This window comes from Colias croceus, chromosome 22 (genome assembly GCF_905220415.1).
Source record: "Colias croceus chromosome 22, ilColCroc2.1".
Classification (NCBI taxonomy): Eukaryota; Metazoa; Arthropoda; class Insecta; order Lepidoptera; family Pieridae; genus Colias; species Colias croceus.
The window spans coordinates 2,405,139-2,429,290 of NC_059558.1; the positions used below are offsets into that span (position 1 = coordinate 2,405,139).

The following is a 24,152-nucleotide window of genomic DNA, read 5'->3' on the forward strand; positions in this document are numbered from 1 at the left end:
TGAAAATGCTTCATGGTAGGTAGGTATCACAAGAAAAAGCTAAAAGTGATGTCTATAACAGTATCATTATTCCAAACATTTGTTAGACCCAAAATTTTGTAGTTTCCGCTCTAAAATTATTTATGGCTAATGAGCATTGTGTTGTTGGCAACTGTTGTTCTAGGTAATCTTCTTTTAATTATCTCGTAAAACATATTGCAACAGTATAGCAGTACAGTATATTAAACTTATTTACAACTTGTTTTTAAATCTAACCGCAGCTTTGAGATAATATAGAGCACTTTATAAATTTTTAAATTTTATCGGTATTTTTCTGTGGTATTTTTGTATTTCTACAAGGAAAACAGTGGCTTTGGTTGCATTCAAATGTCTGGATATCCTTTGCAGGATTTCTTCACAAAATTGAAACTTAAAAAGTTAGATGACATTGTCCTCAGTCCTATAAATGTAATGTCAATTATAACTTCTAATTTTGGCGATATTATTACCTATAATATCATTGTACACATTTTGATAATTTTGTTATTTATTTAGAAAATGGTTTTTACAAAATATGAAATAGAGACAAGATGACCAGTTCTGCTGCCGTGCTTTTAGCTCTAGCACTGATAATACATGAAGTAACACTTCTATACAATGGTATTTAAATAAATATCTTTATTTCTTGCAGTGCTAAAAAACTTATATATAATTATCTAATTCTATTAATAACTAGCTGTGCCCTGCAGTTTTACCCGCAGTGCTCCACTCCTGTTGGTCTTAGCGTGAGGATATATATAGCCTATAGCCTTCCTTGATAAATGGGCTATCTAACACCGAAAGAATTTTTCAAATCGGACCTGAGATTAGCGTGTTCAAAGAAACTCTTCAGCTTTATAATATTAAGTATAGATATGACAATCAACTAACATTATGTAAAAACAGGACGTAATGATATTGTTAGCCCAAAATCTTACAATTCTTATAGCTCCAAGCTTGATATAATAGCGACAAATTTTTACACAATTTCAAAATACCTTTCGTTTTAAAATACAAAGATTTAGTCACAGAAATTAACCTTTTGAAATTCCAAAATTAGGCAACTTGTAGCGAATTCGTAGTCTTCAGCAGAGCTTTTTTGTTGCCACTACGGGTTCCAAGGGTCAAGCCTGTAACAAGATCACTCAACCTTTTTAACTCTTGCCCATTTTTTACCATGATTACTTCGACTAAAGCTGTTGTAATGTTGTGTATAATCACTACATAGTAAAACACAGTCGCTTCCTGCTTTAAGTCTTTCTGTGTGCCTATTCCTGATTTTTTAAACTACGGATTGGATTTTGCTACGGAGTTTTTAATAGATAGTTCTTGGTGAAGGTTATAGTATATAATTATTATAAGTTTTAGAGGATATAATTGTTATAAGTTTTATCAGGCGTAGGGCTAGTCTCCCGGGGGCCGTGGGTATCTATGCAAGATTTTCCCACTTAAAAAAAGGCGTAGAGCTATTAAGAGATTTTTGAGAAACCACTGTACATTTTAGTCTCATACTCTCGTTGTATATTATTCAAGTACAAGTTATACATTTATTACTTTTTTAACAGCAAACCTGCTAGCTGGCGAACACTCCACATCGAAGCTGGTCTTCCTGCTGAGTATCTGTCTTATCCTGGAGAAAATACACGTGTTTCCAATTTATAAAGTCACGTTCAATCCTATCCGATATATACTTGAGGTATATGTTCTCCTAGTCTGTTATAATATCATAGTGTACTTAGAAAATTAGTAAAAATATAAAAAAAAACATAAACCCATGGAATCGAATCCCATATATCGTCACCAATCCTTGATAAGTGTACAAAGTTTGATGTCGGTTTAACATACAAACTAACAGGTAAAGCTGATAAAAAAGATGTTAAAATAATAAATTATATTATGTCCATTCAAGCAAATATGTTACGAAATATTTAAGCTTAGTATCAGATCGTGCCGTTTGTGAAAATTGTCCTTTTAAAAATAATAACAGGCATGCTGAAGCCTGAAATAGAGCATTTTTATGTTCGAAACCCATCGAAAACTTTTATACTAATATAACGAAGAATTTGAATGTAGAGCTTCTTGTAAATTTTCACCCTAATAGGACTGAATATTCACAGATTGTCATCTCGGTAATCGTTCTAGAATCTTCAATTTTATATGTATGGCAGCCGTTAGAAAATTACGTGCTCCTGAATGCCGATGATATCCTGGTACAATTGTATGAAGACGAGACGTTCGCTTGGATCGTGTGTCCCTTGTGCTGTGGTAATAAGGACGTTGCTGTTTTTGCTCGCCTGGTACTCAAGGCTTTCAGTTTTAGTGTTTTGTTAGCGGTTGGTTTTATTACTAAATTAAATATTTGATTCTTGTTGTATATTTTTGTTTTATTTTTAATAAATAATTAATTTAATTTTAATTATTTTTAAAAAATAATTTATATGTAAGAGATAAAAGTAAAATTTAAATAAACATTTTTCACACTTTTCAATGATACCAAAACGAAAGGATCATGGACTATAAAAATTATAATAACTAATTCATATTTTTATTTTTTATAGACATCGCCAGCATAAAAATATAAAAAAAGAACTGTTGCATATTAATAATTGAATCTACCGTAAACGTGTACAAAACAAAAATATTTTTTAAATCAAAGCTACGCTATAAAAGCATTCCTAAACGATTCCATATTATTTTTAAACGTTTAACCTTCCGCACGCCAATATAGACCTTAACAATTAACATAACAGAAAACAATCGCTTAACATTTTACATTATGTAATTATTTCGTGACTTCAACGCAAAATTTACTAGGTACGTGAAATCTATAACTTCATCACTACATAGTATAAAACAAAGTCACTTTCTCTGTCCCTATGTCCCTTTGTATGCCTAAATCTTTCAAACTACGCAACGAATTTTGATACAGTTTTTTTTTAATAGATAGAGTGATTCAAGAATCAAGAGGAAGGTTTAAGTATATAATTTATTAGGTTTAAGTCAAAGCGGGCGAAGCCGCGGGCGGAAAGCTAGCAATATTATATAGCTGAAGAGTTTGTTTGTTTGAACTCGCTAATCTCAGGAACTACAGATTCGATTTGAAAAATTCTTTCAGTGTTAGATATCCCATTTATCGAGGAAGGCTATAGGCATATAGGATATATCATCACGCTAAGACCAACAGGAGCGGAGCACTGTGGGTAAAACCGCGGCACGCAACTAGTTTTGCATAAAGTTGTAATTATTTCGTGACTTGAATGCAACTTTGTACGTGAAATTTGAAATATGTTCGCAAGGTTTACCCGTTTTTGAACTGAATGTACGCTAAAATAATAAATTGGAGGCATTATGGTGATTTTCTTTGGAATACTTTAAAGTTACGTTTTTCTTCCACTAATAGGGTACTATTTTGAAGAATTCTTATAAATTTATATACTCCCTGTGAACCGCGGTTTTACGTGCCGACAAAAAGGGTCAAACCTATTATACCATACCAAAAAACCTTCAAAAAACTATTTAAAAATATATAAAAAGATACAGGCAAACCTTTGCATTTATAAAAAGATTTTGGATTTTCAGTCAGTAATAAAATAAATAAATAAAATGTGAGCATTCTTTAATGATCATCGGAAATCGGAAAATGTGTCTGTAATTCCATTTTACATTTATTTAAATTTTGCCCTGAAGCGTTGTCAGAATAGACTGTATTGTCATATTATGAATATGAATTCAAATTCATTTATTATTATAAAGAAAATGTATCAAATGCCTTTTACAGTGGTTTACTGAATAATCGTCAAGAATTTTAGATATCTTGATGATCTAATTTGCACTTATTGTAACATTTTTGAGTATGATATAATGTGTTGATATTTGTATCTAGTACATAATATGAACTGTAATTAGAAAGTGAATAGGAAAATAAGCACGTTCATTGGAGAACTAAAGTATTATTTGAAAATTTAAATGGTAACAAACTACGAAAATCAGGAGAAAATTAGAAAATTTAATTCACCTAACCTACCCAATACCTAATATTAGATTAATATAATGTAAAATGAATATAAGATATCTACCTAATGTAATATTATTATAAATATTTTCAAACCATATAGGTACCAACCGATTTAATTTGAACCTTCCAATCATATACATACATAAAAAAAACACACACACACTACACAAAACTTCACACACATGTAAACATCATGTAAAAATAACAGATTGTCAACATGTAAAGCAATGAAGGTAATTCGCTATAAACTCGAGCGGTGAGGTGCGGCCCCATCGGGTAATTGAATCGTCCAATTAGTATAACTGCTCGACTATTATTTGTTTTCGTAATGATGATCACAGCACTCCATTGATGAATAAAATTGTGAAAGTTTGGTTAGAGATTGGTATCATCACTACATAGTATAAAACAAAGTCGCTTTCTCTGTCCCTATGTCCCTTTGTATGCTTTAATCTTTAAAACTACGCAACGAATTTTGATGCGGTTTTTTTTATTAGATAGAATGATTCAAGAGGAAGGTTTTAGTATATAATTTATTAGGTTTTAGACAAAGCGGGCGAAGCCGCGGGCGGTAAGCTAGTTAGGTATAATGTAGTCCCGGCAAACGTTGTTCTGCCATACTTCCTGTAACAGCTTACCTAATACATAATATTCTTTGATTGTTCTTAGTGCATTCGAAAAGATTATATACAATGTTCTAATACTGAACAATACTGCATACGAGTTTTCGTTTACACTAAAGAAAAAAAAGATCACGAAAGAATGCTCTTGCTCTAGCTCTAGGTAGGTATGTATGTTTGGTCTAAATGCACCGTAACACAATTTGATATTTTATAATTAATAATGCCTTCATTAATTCATTCATTCAAAGTTATTGTACTACATACTAACCATGTTCAAATGCATATAAATATTATTCGTAAACAACAATAATACAAGTTTCCAAGGATTATACCTTTGGTCCTTCGAGACGTAATAGCATTCCCGTTTTCTCCAACGAAAGTTTGGACGTTTTTACGAGGTCCCCAGCTTTAAATAGAGTGTATTATGAAATGAAATGAAAATACGATTATTGTGGACACATGAAAAAAGATGCATTGAAGACGAAATAAATAGGTACCTACCTACTTAAATATGTATGCCACAATAGGCCTGGCACTCAGTGAAATATTACTGATTTTCAGTTGCCTTGGATGCCTTATTGACAGTGGATGTATAGTTCAAACTACAGTATAACGTATTAAGCTGAAACTCATATTATATTGTTTCAAAATATACATTTGAAAACGCGCCATTGCCGTGATGAAGAAAGGGGAACAATGCATCGACGCTTCGCTGAGTTTTTGCATAAAAGTCATACATTAGCTTGATTTGAAAATATTTCATATGTTTATTTATTTATTTATTTATTAATTCTTTATTGCTTGCTATTGAAAGTTACAATAAAACTTAACCTAGGAATACATTCAAACAAATGGCGGTCTTATCGCTATGCAGCGATTTCTTCCAGACAACCAGACGTACGGAGAGAAATTAAATTAAAGGAAAGGAGTAGGGCAGAGCATAAATATATAATATAAAAATTTACATAATAAATAAATACAATATAAGACATTAAATACATATATATTTACAATCGAATAAGAGAAAAAAATTACATAATAATAAACATAACGGAGTATATAATATTAAGTACAGCAAGAGAGGTGATAATTGCGTAACATTACTTTAAAACTATTTAAGGACTGTGCATTCTTTATTGGTCCAGGTAAAGCATTCCACAATTTGATTGCCTGAACGGTAAACGAATTATCGTAGAAGCTTGTGAGATGTGGTGGCATTCGCAGTCGAAGCATTTCGGTAGACCGAACAAGTACATCGTTGTTGCCTCTAAACACAAATTTTTCTTTAAGATATTCCGGCATTTTTTGTTGTGTTGCATGTTATGAAATAACGTTCGGAGGTTTGTGACAATTGTTCATATGTATTTTTGTATTAGATACATAAAAAACTATTTAAACTAGCTTTCCGCGTGGAGCTTCGCTTTTGTAAGTATATAGGTAGATATACTAAAACATTCCTCTTTAAACACTCTATCTATAACAAACCGCTTCAAAATCCGTTGCGTAGTTTTAAAGATATATGAAACTTTTTTAGCTTATAGGGAAGGACAGCGAAGTGAGCGACATCGACTTTGGTTTACAGAAATACATTCAAATAACACAAAAAATCTTTATTAACATTTATAATATAATTTGTTAAGTTTTCTACAATAATATCTAAAATTCGAGTCTCGTCGCGGCGTTCGTGCGAGTGGTCGCGTCTGTTTTTCTCTGCGGGATATTAGTTTGTTTTTGGTCTTGTGTATAAACTTGGTCACGCTCGAGCGTGACGGTGCTGAGCGCACGGCGCCAGCATGTCGCATGCGGATAGTAACAGTGTGTGTGTGAGTGAGTATGAAGAGGCGGATCCTAGGAAAGATTTAAATAATGTATTAATCGATGAAGTAGTAAGATCGAACATGGATAATACGATGCAGGAAAGTGTGGAATGTGAGAATGTGGAACAGAGCAGAAAGAGGACTAGGACAGTTGAGGGGAGTGATACATCAGAGGAGGGGTGGAATGTGGTCTCGCGATCTCGGAAGGCGGTACGGAGGTTGAGCGGAACTTCAGAGGAAAGAGTGGATGTGTGCGTAACTAGCACTAAGCAGCTTCCTAAACAATTAACGCTAGCGAAATTATTTAAAAATAATAATATAAAGGGAGTTAAGCGGGTCAAATACACACATAACTATAAAATGATAGTAACCTTTGACGAGGACATTAACGCTCAATCTCTGATCGAGTGCAAAACATTTAAAGATATGGAGTGGAGATGTTACAAAACTTCGGAGGTGGGTGTGTCTTACGGGGTTATCCGGGATATAGATTTAGAGGCTAGTGACGAGGATATTTTAAGTAACCTTAAGTGTGAACGTGAAATAGTGGCAATTAAACGACTCAATAAACGAAATTTTGATGGGACCGCGTCTTGGATTAAATGCGAAGCACTTCGGCTGGGATTCAAAGGAAATTCTATTCCATCTCATGTTTTCCTTTATGGCCTCGGAATTAAAGTGGACCCCTATATTTTTCCGGTGACGCAATGTTCTCGGTGCTGGAAATACGGACATAGCCGATTCCAATGTTCGTCGACTAAAGTGATTTGCCCGAAGTGTTCTCGCGATCATGAAAATTGTGACACGATCGTATTTTAAATGTGTGAACTGTTCCGGTAATCACATGGCCTTGCAGAAGGTATGTCCAGTCTTTCAGAAAGAAAGAAGACTTAGAGAGCTTATGTCGGAGTTTAATTGCACATTCAAGAAGGCACTTTCATTATACGTCCCACCGTCACCAGCACCTGGGAATAACGCTAACCCCGAGCCTCATCAAATTGATTTAGACGAATTCCCCTGTCTCCCCACCCAAAATGAAGAGAATTCACATAATAAAGAGGAAGAGGAGGATAGGCCGAGAGAGTTAATGTCTCAATTATTTACGATACCCAAAAGCAAAAGGAGCATATTAAAAAAAAAGAGACAGTATCGTCCACCATCTCCCTTCAATACTCCGGAAGCTCCACAGGCCGAAATGAATTGGAGTGATGATTCTGAAAGAAATGAGGAACGGGAGGGAGACCAGGAACACGTCAAGAAATCAAGTAGGGACAGTTTTAAGGATTTAAGTTTCTTTCGGTTTCTTTCACGTTTATATAAAATAGCTACATGCAAGGATTCCTTAGAGGTAAAGATACAGCGTGTTGTTATTATGTGTACTGAATGGGTGTTACATAAATTGATGAGTGGAATTACTGCAAAGTCTGTATTTAGCTCATTTTGTGATGATGGATAGTCAGTCTATTAATGTAAGTATAGGTATCATGCAATGGAATTGTCAGAGTTTAAGACCGAAAGCTAAATCTTTAGAATCATTATTGAGCCAAGAAAAAATTCATGTAGCCGTTTTAAGTGAAACGTGGTTAGCACCCGATTCATTTTTTAAAATTAGTAATTATGTAATTCACAGATCAGACAGAGCCGACGCTTATGGTGGCGTGGCTATTCTTTTGCATAAGTCTATTAGAGGTTATAATTGTAATTCACGTTGCTCAAATACAGGAATTGAATTATTACATATACGGGTTTTAAATTGTCAGCATATTGAGAATGTAATATCTGTTTATTGCCCGGCCGGTATACCAACAACACAAAACGATTGGGATTATATTTTTTCTATTACAAATAGCAAATCACTAATTTTAGGAGATTTTAACGCTCATCATACTTCTTGGTCCAACAAAGTAGATCGTAGAGGTACACTTATTTTCGATTCTATGTTAGAACACAATTTTGCCTGTTTAAATAACGGAGACGCAACAAGAATAAGGTATGTCAATGGATTATTGCAGGAGTCATCACCAGATGTCTCATTTGTCTCTTCTGATTTGGCTACTTATTTTACCTGGAATGTAAGTAATGAATCTCTTGGCAGCGATCACCTCATTATTAAATTAACCTCTCCTATACGAGTTGTTCCTAATCATGAAACGATTAAAATACGTAATTTTAAAAGAAGCGACTGGAAGTCGTATGCTTTATTTTTAGAAAATACTTTTAACGATTACAGCAATCCGGAAAATATACAGGAATTTTATGATTTTTTTGAACGCGCGTTAAAGTCTGCTGCTGATAGATTTATCCCTTATATTAAATTTCCGAAACATCCTTGTAATAAATTTATTCCTAAATGCTATTGGAATCCAAACTTATCCAAAGCGGTAGCCGAACGTCGTTTGGCTTTGGCTCATCTCAGGCGTAACCCATCTGCAGAAAATTTAGATACATTGCATGAAAAAATCAGTAACGCTCAAAGGCTAATTAGGAAGGCCAAGAGTCAGGCGTGGCAGAAGTTTTGTTCGTCTATTGATGAAACAACTTCAGCCTCTAATATGTGGCAACAAATGCGGTGGATTAAAGGCCATGCCTCAAAGTCTAGCAACAACTGTGTGGATAAAGAGAAGGTTGTAGATTTACTCAATAGCCTAACACCCGATTATGCGTTACCCCCACAACCACGGTTTTGTTCAGCAAACAGTAATTTAGAGTCTTATATCACATTACAGGAGTTAGAAAATTCAATAAAAAGTTCAGACACTGCTCCGGGGCGCGACGATATAAGCTTTTCTATGATTAAAAATCTTCCTGATTCTGGCAAAATTCTATTGATTAAATTATATAATTTGGTATTTAGCTCCGGTGCCATACCAACACAGTGGCGTCAGGTTAAGATAATTCCCATACCCAAGCCTAACAGGGATTCGAATTCTATTTTATCTTTTAGACCTATTTCCCTTATCTCATGTGTTTGTAAAATCTTTCATACTATTTTGAACAAAAGGCTGGAATGGTATTTGGAACACGAATTGCTGCTTCCGCAAAATATGGTGGGCTTTCGTAGGGGGCGGTCGTGCTTGAGCAGTCTCACTCGGTTAGTGTCCCAAATCCAAATTGGTTTCTCTAAAAATTTATTTACTGTAGCTTGCTTTATAGATATAGATAATGCCTATAATAATGTAGACGTCACTTCTTTATTAAATATTTTAGATTCATTGGGCGTTGGAGCAAGAATATGTAGATATTTATGGCTATATTTGAAGGAAAGGCAGCTAAATATTCGGGTTGACGGTTGTGATGTGGCTAGATATACATGCCGCGGCTTGGCTCAAGGAGACCCTTTATCGCCTCTTCTTTTTAATGTAGCGACAATTAATATATGTAAATCTATTCAAAACGTTAACATTTCTCAATATGCTGATGATATGGTTTTATATGTATCGAACAATACTTTAAATATTGCGTTATGCGAATTGAAGTTTGCATGTCAAGACCTTAATTGTATGTTAACGAAATTAGGACTTTCAATATCCCCGTCTAAGAGTAAAGTTTGCGTTTTTAAAAAGGGTGGTTTTAGGGGTTATTTTGATTTTGATATTGACGGTCAATTCTTATCAATAGTACAGGAATATAAATACTTAGGCTTGTGGTTGGATAGCCGTCTAAGGTGGCGTAAACATATAGAGGAAACTATTCAAAAAGTTTGTAAGTTCATTAATCTGCTTAAAGTATTGTCCGGGCCAGGGTGGGGTATACATCAAAGACATTTAAGACGCTTATATATTTCCCTGATAAGAAGTAGAATGGATTATGCGAGTTTTTTATATGACAATGGTTTCAAATCTAATCTTATTAAATTGGACAGAATTCAAAATCAAGCTTTGCGCGCCATAGGTGGCTATATTCGCAGTACCCCTATCCACGTGATGGAGTGTGAGCTAAGTCTCCCTCCACTCCAAATTCGGCGGAAATACTTGGCGGGGAAATTCTGGTTAAAATGTAATTCCTTCAACAACAGCAAAGAAGTCGAGGTCATAAGAAATTTAACAACCCATAGTAATTCCAGGTATTGGATAGGTAAAAGACTTCCTCTGCTTGTTTATACTCATGGATATTTGAACTCATTGCCTATGCACAGTAGCGCTTTGCCCGAAATGTTCGCTATGAATACCTGGGTTGGTAGCATCGATCTTCGAAACATAATTTTCATTTCTATCCCTTCTGTAGACCGCCCGAAACGTACGTTTAACTGCCAAGAATTAAACTCTATTTGTAACCGTTTTATCGACCAGAAATATTTAGACTATTATAAGCTTTATACTGATGGCTCTAAGGATGGCAGTGGAGGGGGTGCAGCTTTTCTGGATCCATCTTTGGGATGCTGTACTAAGATCAAAATAGATTCCAAAATCTCAATAATGCACATTGAATTAATTGCAATAGCAGAGGCATTATCATATATTCGGTCTATTAATCTTAAAAAAATTGTTATCTTGACGGACTCAAAAAGTGCCTTGCAACATTTGGCTCGTTGTACCTCTCAGGGGAAAGGTATACCGATAGCCTACCAGATTTTGGAATCAATCTTAAGCCTTAAATCCGAAGATAAGGTCGTAGTACTACAGTGGATTCCTTCCCACATCAACTTACGAGGAAATGATGATGTTGACCGATGCGCTAAAGAAGCTTCATCTGATGGGATACATCTCGCTGTTTCTCCGCTTTATTCGGAATATTTCGGTTTTATTAAATCTAAATGTAGGGATGATTGGCAAGAGTATTTTGACGAGAGGTCGCGCATGAAGGGAATTTGGTTTAAGACTATCCAACCACAAGTTAGCCAACAACCTTGGATTGATAATGTAACCTTTGATAGGAATTTACTTAAGAATATATTGAGGTTACGTTCTGGACACATTGCGTCAAATAGTTTCGCATACTTAATGAAAGTAGTTAATTCACCAAACTGTAACGAATGTGGAAGCATTGAGGATGTGTTGCATATTTTGACGGAATGTGTGCGGAACGAAGGTTTAAGAAGAAGTTTGTTTAGGAATAAATCGTACAGTGTCGGGTTTGTAAACAGCATCCTGGCTTTTCCGTTGTCGGAGGAAGCCCGGATGCTGGTCAAGATCGCGGAATTGGGTTTAAAGAAAGTGTGAATTGTTATGTGTGTGTACTGTGTATGTTATTGTAATATGCCTCAACAGGGCGATGTTATCGCAAAGCGATAAAGCCCTTTAAAAAAAATATAAAAAAAAAAAAAAAATATCTAAAATTCAAAAGATTCGTTTGTTAGTAACGTAGGTAAATATAAATATTTATGAAATAAATAGTATGTAATATCAATAGAAATATAAAGCTAACGAGACAGTCACAGAATTATATATTCAGAGATTCTGCAAATACCTACCAGATCAAATATTGTGCGAATCTTCATGTTATGGTTTACCAATGTGTTTACGTAGGCATTCGTAGACAAATACTATGTTAGTAAATATTCATTTAAACATGTTTTAGTAAGGATATTCCTTCTTAATAATATGTATTTATAATAATAATTAAAACAATAGTTCAATATAAATATAAATAGTTACTGCATTTAACCACAGTTTAACTATGGTTTCACCATTTAATACAATTTTTAAGTGAAGGTTTAACTTTTTAATCGGATAAACTACACATTTTTGTTATCCGACTGCGCTGAAAAGAGAATTGATTTTTCGCGTACCTATATATGTATTTTGCTTATTCACAATCTGAAGCCGATATAACTTTTTAAAAATGACACTGTGTTAAAACGTTGTGAATAAAAATATGTACTTATCTTTATTTATAAACTAGCTGCGCCCCGCGCTATGCTCATAAATGGGCTATCACACCGAAATAATTTTTCAAATTAGACCAGTAGTTCCTGAGATTAGTAGCTGTGCCCCGCGGTTTATGGGCTATGCTGAAATGGGCTATCTAACACCGAAATAATTTTTCAAATCGGACCAGTTGTTCCTGAGATTAGCGCGTTCAAACAAACAAACTCTTCAGCTTTATAATATCAGTATAGTTATCGTTTCTCCATCACATTACAACGAAACATTGGCTTGAAGTAATCACGGGATATTTTCAGGAAGTGACATTATTAAGCTAGGTAATAAAACCTTTTTATACACTAGCTTGCACTGACCTCGCCCGACTTCACTAATTACAGACTGCTATCGTTACTACAAGTGAATAGATCTAACTAGCCAGACAAAATTACAGTCATTTGAAGAATAGGAGACTTTTTTATACGCAACGAAAAAAACGGGCAAGTGCGAATCGTGCTTGCGATAGTAAGGGTTCTGTACAAAATACAATATATATGTATTTCTTTTTTATTTATTACACTTTACTATACTAGTAAATATACTATATATTTCAATTATTACTATTAAATAGCAACTGAAAAGAAAAATCTCATCCAATTTATGATCGTCCCATGCCTGATCGATTTTTATTATGGTACCCTAAAAAGCTTTTTGTAGAAATTATTTTTTAATTCTTATAGCTGCTTAAACCAAAAGAATACAGGGTTTAGTAGCCTGAATTTCCTACTGTGAAAGAATTTTCAAAATCGCTACATCAGTTTCGAAACTATATCCTGAAACACATCTCCACAAAATATTACCAAGCAAACGTACCGACACTGTATTTGCAGTTTTTATTAGCGAAGATTTATCGACAGGATAAAATATGTAAGTGTATTCGTTCCCTCGTAAATTGACAGCGAATCGAGTTGTCATGATTGACGAGATCAATTAAGTTTTACGTAAAACGAAACTAGGAAAAACATGCTATTTGATTTTCAACTCTATCTCTTTAACATATAGTTCAAAATATTTGTGTTGTTTACGCATGGGTTTGGGTATAATACGGTTAATTTAGAGAGACAGCTATTACAAGACTAATGTGGTATGCTTAGAAACGTTACGTTTCCGACGGATTATAACAGCTTTCGCGGGAGATGGTATGTTGCCAGTGTTTGATTTTATTTTGTCTGATTCATTTGTTTATTATTATTATCAATATGTAATATGATAATTTAAATACCTTAAGTTTGTACTAAAATAGAGCCTACCTACTACATAACTTACAAAACTACCTCGATAATACTTTCGCTACGAGATAATGAATTTTATATTTCTAAAAGCTCCAGATAATACCTATTATCTGGAGCTTTTAGAAATACAGGTTTTGTATTTTTCCTTTTTCCATACCAGTTCCATACCAGTTTCCTCATGTTACAAAATATGTACGTGACGTGATACTTCTTACTTGTATAAACCCCGTTCATAATAATATTATATGCCCTTTTGCCCTTTTTTCTCTCCTCGATTCAGCGAATTTTGTGTATGAGCTTAATACATTACCCGATATGATGGGAAAGTTTTTTTACACTGGCAATTTCTTAGCAAACTGTTGCTGGGGCGGCGAGCGCGGGGTTGATTGCGAGAGGCTACCATTTTCCTCCTTTTATGTGGTAATTATATAGAGCTGCTACGTTGGTTGTGCTAGTAAATAAATTGTGTATATAAAGATGAATTAAAATGTTTATTATACTTGTTAATATGACTATTGGCAGGCAGTTTCAATTAATTTGAAGTATTTTTTAAAATCATTTTTTTTAAATATCGAATAAATAAATGTTTCAGTTTATTTCATGAAAGCACTGAGCTGACTTTTAATCTTTGCCGCATCTTTATCTGTTTGGGGATTAGTTTAAAATATCAAAATGAAATGTCATCATTTTTATGTTTAGGGTCTTACGAATGATATTTGTATCTATTCAACCATTTTAATTTAACAACATAGTAAAACTGATTTTATTCTTAATAAATAAAAAAAATATATTTACTAATATTATGTATATATGTTTATTCCAAATTTTCCTGGACATTTCCAGAGTTTACCAAACAAACTAATTCATATCCCTGTCATTATCTCATAATATTTTATTTATGATTTCGCTATTCACAGCTGTAATATCAGCTCTATATAAATCCAAACCCTTAAACAACAGGCGGGCGGGCGTCAGTCCACCATAGATTTTCACAGTGAACGGACGCGTTACAATGCAACGGTAAGTATTTCGAAATATCTAGAATTTTAATATCAATATTATTGACATACTGTAACTATTTGTTCACAACAAACACAAACATTGCGGCGCCATTTTAAATTTTAATTAAATCAATTTAAATAAATTTCCACGCGTACATAATAGAATTAAAAATATTAAAGTACCAGGACATCATATCGTCCTTGGAGATCTATTATTGTGTAATTGTATTCGTTCACTTGATTGTGTGAGTTTTCTTGCGTCTTATAAGGGTGTAATATTGTAAATTACTTGCTTCATGACTTGAATTTATTGCCACGGTTTGTACGTCTCTAAATTTTGCGTCCCTTCAATTATTTTATTTCATTTTAGATTAAATGAACTCTTTTAATCTGCAATCGCTTACTTAAATAGAAACCAAAATATGAATAAAAACCAGAAATAATATAATATTATTCCACCGTGCGTATCTATACTTCCAATTTTTTTCCATATTTATGCTTTGCAACTACTTACAAGCTGCGACGTTCTCTAGACTCTAACTACATCCCGTTTATATTTTGTGGATACTATAATAATAATAATAAATAATAAATTCTTTATTTGACAACAGAAATACATGTGTACATATGCAATTAGATTTTGGGATAACTTACATATAATTAAAATACTAGCTAACCCACGCAACTTTAGTTATCATAACATTTTTTGCAACATCTTTCATTGCTCTGATGAAACATCACATGTTATTAGTATAGTTTATTGAACACCAAACCTTCATGAAAAAATATTATGACTTAACAACAAATAATAAATAAATAATAAATATTTCAGGACAATTTTCACACACGGCACGATCTGATCCCATACTAAGCTTTCGCTTGTGTTATGGAAACCAGATGGCCGATAAACATAATAGTTATATAGATAATTAACACCCAGACACAGAGCAAACATCTATGTTCATCACACAAATATTTTCCCCGGGTGGGAATCGAACCCACGACCTCAGGCTTGGAAGTCAGTCCCTCTGGTAACGTAACATCAGGTACTACATTTATGGTAGGCTCTACCATAAATAAAATATACAAAACCGACCGATTCGGATTCAAACTTTTACATTTATCTTCCTCTTTATTTATTTTCCTGCCTTCAATTCTCCTACAAGCTTTCTAAGGTCTTGGAAATCGTATTAGATCGCGATAACCATTTCAAAAGAAGGTTCAATTCCTATTTCATCCCTTTAAGATTCCTTATCTCGAAGTGCCTTGTGTTTGTACTGCTTTAAAGTCACATTTATCTCGATAGTTCGACAAAATAAATAAAACGGTTTAGGTTTTTTCGTACGATAATTATTTAAATCTTAGGTTTACGTTAAACTTTTCACGTATCTAAACTAATTTTCGGTACACAGAGAAGATTCGTTGTTTTTCTGTTTTAGAATTTTATTAAAAGCAGTTTTGTTTTACCATCAAAGTTTTGTCTCTACCTAGTGAGGTGGGCTACATTTTTTTGGTAATTTGTGTCATGTTTTTTTTTTTCAGTACAGATACGAATTTACGTATAATAACCGGAAAATAATATTATTGGCTTTTCATGTTCTACAATAAGCAAAGTCAGGGTATTAGTAAACAATTAACTACACAAACAATACTATTATTATTAACTGTAGTCATAGGTAAAATCTATCTATTACTCTATAATTCCATATAATAATATTGCCAAGAAATAATAACGTTAATCGTGACTAGACTAGCGAAGCAGTTTTGATAGCAATACTATTTCTATCCTGATTAACATGACCTATCTCTGAGAGACATCTTATAAAAATAACACATACGAATAATAAATAAATATGTACTATATGTTTTATTCTTTGACGATTTTGGATGGATAAATTTTGATAGAGTATGGTTGGATGATAGATTATGTACATGTGTAGAGAAGGCTTTTTATTATCAATTTTTTTTCTTATAGGACTTGTTTTTAACATTTCAATAAATAGTAAGAAATTATATGCAAAGTATATTTATTATAATATGTTTTAATGCATTAAATTATCATCTTTGGTATTAACGTAATTTTATTAAACATGAAATCCTACTATATTAATTAATTAATATTATAAAATATGCCAAAGTTTGTGAGGATGGATATATGTGTATGTGTGTTTGTTACTCTTTCACACAAATACTACTGAACCGATTACAATGAAATTAAGCACACATACAAGAGGGTAACTTGGATTAACACATAGGATAGGTTTTATCCCAAAAATCCCACTTGAACAGGAACTATGCAGGTTTTTCTTCATAAACGTGGGCGAAGCCGCGGGCGGAAAGCTTGTGCTGTATAAGTCCTTCAAATAATAATGACCATATACCTAGTTTTTATGAATGTGAATTCTAAAATGTTTTTTACTATTTCAAGCGTAAAAACCTATGAGAATCGACTCGGTTGAAAGTTACGCAGATTAGCCAAAATTCTTTCGTTTTAGCTGACTCTTTTACGGCTATATAAGAGCCTTAAACATAAACATTTTGCATACATTGATTCACATCCAAGCTATATCTATTAAAAAGTTATTTTTATTTAGGTCATAAACCACACGAGCAAAGCTATTAAAGAAAGGAAGGAAGTAAAGGAACATTTATTTCCACGTTCCCTACAAATCAATATTTCTTAGAAATAAACTTTCAAAGCGCAAAATATATTTTGCTCTCATCTATTCGGAAACGATGATTGATTCTGCTATAAGTGCGAGAAATATAAGCCCTTGAGCCCCAGTCCCTCATAAAGGACAGAAATGAATTTTAATTTTTTTTTTTCTTTTTACGACAAGCAAAGAGGTCGGTTATATTATCACTGGCCAGTTAGAATTATAGCTGTCAAGACATTCTTTTTATGAGATATTATAATGTTAAATTTAAAAATAGATAAATGCCAGTTGGGTTAGCTCCATATGAAATAAAATGTGAAATAAAATATTAAATTAAGATTAAATTAAAAAGTAAAAATGAACACACCGATGGGCGTTCTCAAGAGTTCTCAAGTATGAACTTGGTCGTTAAATTACTGATTTTTCGAGTAATATAGTTGCATAAAAGTATTTCTATAATTATAATGTACTGGCAGTCCGCTCCGGCTTCGTCCGGGGTACAAATTATAATATAGCCGATATGAAATGGATGGATGATAAGGTGAAATAATTTTTGAAATCGGTCCATTAGTTCCCGAGGTTTGCGTGTAGAAACAAACTGCTTTATTTTTTGGTCTGTTTATTTTTTCTTTAATAACGTAGATAATTGGATAAATTTAAATGTGATAAATGATTCCAGGCGGGAAGTTTTGGTGATATATCAACAGGAGTCGAGGTAATTACCTAAGTGTGAAATTTTTTTCGACTTAATTTTATTTATGGCGCAAACGTGTCGGAACTTTTGGGTTTTATTTATATTCAAATGAAGGTTTTTTTGGACAACTGTTTTAAATTGGACTGACTGAAAAGAACATAATTTTGTCCTGAAAACGTGTTTCATGTTATCTGATGAAGTGAGTTATTCTTTGTATTGTTTGAGTTAAATTTTTTTTTATACTGCAGTAGAATGTATTTATATTTATTAAATCTACAATCTACAATAATATTTTAAATGCGAAAGTTTGTGAGGATGTGTGTGTGTGTTTGTTACTCTTTAAGGCAAATACTACTGAACCGAGTACAATGAAAAACAGCACACATAGAGAGGGTAACTTGGATTAACACATAGGATAGGTTTCATCCCGGAAATCCAACGGGAACGGGAACTATGAGAGTTTTTCTTTCAAAACGCGTTGTTAAAATATCGTTGTTTTTCATTGAATTTGTAAAATGTATGTTTCTCGATATTCACGATGTAACGGAGGTTGAAGTCTCTATCGGTGCATTTACATCAAACGAACATAGAGTTAGAGCATTCTTTGGTGAATTTTTAGTGTACCTAAACGAAAACTCGTATTCAGTGTTGTTCAGTATTAGAACATTGCATAGAATCTTTTCGAACGCACTAAGAACAACGAAAGAATGCTCTACGCCCGTTTACACTAAAATAATTTGACATAGTGGGGTAAGAATCAACATTCGCTCGTTTGATGTAAATGCAATGTAATAAAAGAAATTTTCGGTGCTCATTATGTAATGTAATGTCTAATAATATTATCTAAAAAATCGATAATCGTGGCAAAAGGTTTCATAGTAAATTATGACAAAACGGGGCGTAACTTTAATACTAGTATAAAAACAAAACAGAAAACCAAAAATGATTTTAAAATTCTTGTTATTGTTGTATAATCATGGCCTTTAAAAACAGTGTCAAAGACAAAGCAAAGTGCATGTAATAGCTGAAGCAAAGAGAAATGTAATAAGAGGTCTAGGTTCTAAATACAGAAAGCTTTTAAAAAGTTCAATGCAAATTGCGAGTGTTACGAAATTATATTGTTTTTGTTATATTGTTAGAATGTAACGTTTAGTATGTTTTGTTGTTATAAGAAGTTTTAGTATGACTTTATGTTTATTTATAACTACATATCTGTGCTCCGCGGTTTTACCCGCAGTGTTCTGCTCCTGTTTGTCTTAGCGTGATGTTATATGCCTACAGCCTCCCTTGATAAATGGGCTATCTTACACCGAAATATTTTTTCAAATCGAACCAGTAGTTCCTGAGATTAGCGCGTTCAAACAAACAAACTCTTCAGCTTTATAATACTAGTAAATATATAATTTTAGAGGTATGTTCATATTGTAACTGAAATCAGACAAATCACATCGCTACAGTGTGACAAAGTAAAAAGTAAATTCGGAAAACATCAACCCTCTCCTGGCGCAGTTGGGTTAGGCATTTAAAATTGTTACATGTATATGTTATTTTATTGCAAAAAGAAAGGAAGAAAAGAATAAATTTGTATGAAAAGTAGAATGAAAGTTTTGTGTATACAGATACGTCCGTCCGTCCTCTCACGGCTAACCTACACCAACTGTTTAGTGTTTATTAGCATGAAAATAGTCAATTGCTCATGGTTTTGTCCGCGAGTGAAACCGCGGGACGCAATTAACTACAAGATATTGTGTTTCGTAACTTGAAGGGTTTCCTGCCTTGTTTCTCAATTTTAAGTGGCTCTCAACTTGAGTAGGGTACATAGCTTTTGATCGTAGTCTCTTACTAAATAGTTATACGATGCTTTGATGTTATTGTTCAAAAATTTGCTTGAAAACCCCTTATTGTGTGTAAGTTATACATTGTTTTTTGTGATAAGTTGTTCCTTCCTTAAGTGATTAAGGATGATAGAGACGGTACGCGGTTTTTTTTTCAATATTTTTTAACTGAGCCTTTCCTTTTTCCTCAAATCTCTTCTTTTTCTGATTGATTTTATTGTACTATATTTTTTGTTTGAAAGTTATCTGCACTGGTCTATAAATTAGTAACATATAGATGTTTTGATACAAAAAGCTTTCTAAAAGAAACGTTTAGAGGCAACCCTATTAAAATCCAAAATTGCATGCAATTTCAATGTTGATTGACGTTAGCACGCTAAAAATAAAATAGAAACACGAATTTTCACCCTTGTTCACGCCATGACAACTGAAAGCTTAGAAATATAACAATTTTATGTTACGGTGCATTTACATCATACGAGTGAATGCTCATTCTAACCCTACTATGGCAAATTATTTTAGTGTAAACAGGCGTAGAGCATTCTCTCGTTGTTCTTGGTGCGTTCGAAATTTAAAAATTCTATGCAATGAAAATTCTATTCATTGTTCTAATACTGCGCAACGCTGAATACGAGTTTTCATTTACACTTAAAGATCACGAAAGAATGCTCTTGCTCTATCTCTAACTGTTACAAAAGATTTATTAAAGCTGTAACATGTGTTATTTATCTGTTGTCACAACGTCACGTATGTGTCAGTATGTCTGTTTCAGATTTCACGTATTTTCTATGGAAATGAAATTTCCATTCATGTTTTTTATTTCGGTTATAGGTCATTTTTACTTAAAAATACCTAGAAGTTTATTGATTAGGTTATTTTTATTCGCTTTAATTATAAAAGTTAGGGATTTAGGAAATAAAACTATAATTTTGTAAGTTTCAATCAATTAATTATTTAATTTGGATTAATAGGTAGTCGAAGGTACTAGTCATTTTCTATGTACTTAATTCATTTTCACGATACATTATTAAAAGCACTTGTGTCAGCTCTGTGTTAAAGAAATTAAAGCCTGTGTACAATAAATATTGATGGAAAATCTCCTAGCCTAGCCATATAGTCTTCAATTAATTATCAAACATGTAATAAAATATCTATTCTTTATATTACCACGAACCATCATAAAAATAAATGAAAAATTCTGTTTTATTGGTCTTAATACTGTTCAATTGTTGACGGGATCTCTATAAGAATTGTCTATTGTTATTGTGTCACACCCCGGACACTCCATACAAAATGATTGTTTTGACAGTCACACTGTAGAGACTGCAAATGTGTGTGTTAACGCTTTATGGTTGGCACATTTGTGACTAGCGTAAAAAAAAATTCGCGTTTTTCTGATGAAATACATCCGTAAACAGCACAATATTTAACCATTTTCTACGAAAAACGATAATCGCAAATCCAAAATAATAAAATTACTTTATGTCAATTTGATTAATGTTGTCAATCTTCGTTGCGTTTCGTCTAAGACGTCGTTGGTATCGTCCTTGCGGGGAAATGGGTACCATAACATGTCTGATCGTGCGGGGTGAGGTAAGTGTTTAATTTTGGCGGGAGACGGAGAGTGTCCGTTCTGTAGCGTTTAGCTACTATTATGTATTCTGTGATTGTGTGCTACTTCTCGTGTCAAATAGGCCACGACCGCGTTTTGTAAATAACTATAATATGGTCTAGTAAATAATGCAGGTTTTAAAGTAACTTTGGTAAATAAATACGTGTTTTGTTATGGTCCAGATGTAAATAATGCAGGGTTTTAACTGTTGCAAAGTTTGTTATAAAATGATTGATTTTGTGAACATAACATATAGTTAATGGTCGATTTGTTAATGGTCTGTTAGATTTCCTTCTTGGAACCTGTAGAGTTGACAACGATGTTAAAATGCATGTTAATTTTAACGGTCCATTAATTAACGCTTGATTTATTAAAATAATAATGGTGAAATTGGGTCTGAATGTTACAATTATAAGACGTTAGACGCATTAGTAAGTTTAAAATGCAGTTTACATATTGAAATAAGTGGAAAATCGTGTACCGGGTAAGTTGGTAACTTGGTAGGTTATATGTCGACAAATTCAAGACTTTTTAGGAGACTTTCGATAATCTACACTAAAATTATAAAGAGGAAATATTTGTTTGTTTGTTTGTTTGATTGATTGTAATGCACAGCACATAAACTACTGGATCAATTTTAAAAATTCTTCCACCATTCGAAAGCTACATTATCCACAACTAATATAGGCTATTTTTTTTTTTTTTTTTTATTGTACAATAGGGGAGCGCTTGGCCACAATCTCGCCTGATGGTAAGCTGAGATGTGGCCTAAGATGGAGCGCGCTTCCCTAAAATGTACCTGTTCACTCTCCTCTTGAAGACCTCCAAATTGTACTCGTCGGGGAACACAGATTCAGGAAGCATGTTCCAGTCCCTAGCGGTTCGAATAAAGAATGACGATCCGAACCGCTTTGTCCGGGTACATGGAACGTCAACCATGTGGCGATGCCTGGAATCTGTGCGCCTCGACGAACGATGGAAAAATGGGGATGGCGGAATTAGGTCGTGCAATTCCGCAGCGCACTCTCCAAAGTGTATCCGGTAAAAAACCGATAAACTTGCCACTCTGCGACGGTGGGCGAGGCTCTGGAGTAAATCTGGCTATAATTATATTATCACGTTAAGACCAACAGGAGCGGAGCCAAGTGGGTGAAACCGTGCGGCACAGCTAGTTATTTTATATTTTCTTACGACAATCACCAGCTTATTAATTTTACATCACTTTATTAACCCATCCATAATAATTAATTGACACCTCATACCCAGTGCCACTCTAACAATTATTAAGACATAGCTAACGACACTTCTCAAACTCAAATCAATCAAACCTACAGAGTGTGCCAAAGAAATGTACAGACAAATTCGAAAAACATTACCCTACTCTGGCGCAGTAAGGTAATTAAATGAATGAATAAATCGATTTAAAAAAAAAACTGAAAATCACGCTAGAATATTATAATGTATTGTCACCGATCCCTGATAAGTGTACTAAGTTTGAATTAAATCTGTCCGTGGGTCAAAATAGAGTCTTAAGGAGACGGTTACATACAAACATACAGATGAAGCTAATATAAAAACGTCGAGTTAACGAAAATTTGTATGTATTTTAAAAGCATATTTTAAAATCATTTTCCCTTTATTTCAATATTGAAAATGAGCTTCTGATAATACGTAATTGGAACAATTCCTCAGAGAAACCGTGAAATATTCGATACAAAGCATATTTTCAGCGGTTGCGTTTTGTGCGATGAGTTTTTTAATAAAAAATTCAAGACCAACTCAACCAATGTTATTTAGTGAAGTTATCGTCTACTAGCCGCGTACCCTGTATCTGCTGGGGTTAAAATTATCTGTAATATATAAGTATATGGTTTATTTAATTTAACCTTGTTCTGTTGATATCGTAAAAAATATTAAAAATTTAATAAAATAACAATTTCAAAATAATATAACGTACTACGAATTTGGAACTTTCAGTGGTTTTTAAGAACGTCGTCGGTCGGTAATATAATATGTTCTGTGGTCGGTAACAAAACGAAGATTAGATTCAACATTTTTGCATTATTGTTTAACAAACACATAAGTATGTATAATATTATGTATAATGTACCTACTTATTATTTTATTTAGCAATAACAAAACAAAAAATATAATAAAATTCCCATAGTCAAAAAAAGAGTGTGTGTACTTATATGTACACGCGTTAGAAGTTATACTTCTTTGACGTATGGAATACTAGAATATACAACTTGAATATACCTAGTTATCAATTTTCATACCACCTAGAACTAACTTCATGCTGTTAAATTTAGGTGTCGGTGTGCGCGCGCATCGTAAAAATTCACTCTCATCATTTTTCTCCATCGCACCGAAAGAAGTATAACTTCAATAACTAACACCCACACATCTAACTTCACGAATATTTTCACCACAAGTTAAAAATTAAATAATTTTCCCTCCAAACCTTCTTATAATAATATGAGTCTTATCGATTACTCAGCGTCCACTCCAGCCAAGGCCCCATCACAAAGGGGAACAAGAACACAAGTATCTTTACGTATGCTGTTTTCAAGCCTACTTATGAACGGCTAACGTATGCATTTTGTGTCAATGTTGCATTGGTTTGTAATATTGTTTTGTATATACTTTTTAGAATAGTTCTTGTTAAAGATGCACATTTTCGCGGGTTCCTGTAATATCTGCATTCTTATAAACAGACAGAGAAGATAGTCTTACCTATACTTATGGATAGAAAACACTGCCGTGGTATTTTTCATAAAACAAGTT

General features: G+C 33.3%; 1 protein-coding gene across 1 annotated transcript in view; it reads left to right on the forward strand.

The window, feature by feature from the left end:
* Nucleotides 1-14,556: 14,556 nt before the first annotated feature.
* LOC123701939 (facilitated trehalose transporter Tret1-like) overlaps nt 14,557-24,152 on the forward strand; it is a 52,474-nt gene continuing 42,878 nt past the window's right edge. Inside the window, exon 1 of the mRNA XM_045649573.1 lies at nt 14,557-14,586. Within this exon, the coding sequence (XP_045505529.1) occupies nt 14,579-14,586 (8 nt within the window). The 5' untranslated portion in view covers nt 14,557-14,578. The remainder of the gene's footprint in view (nt 14,587-24,152) is intronic.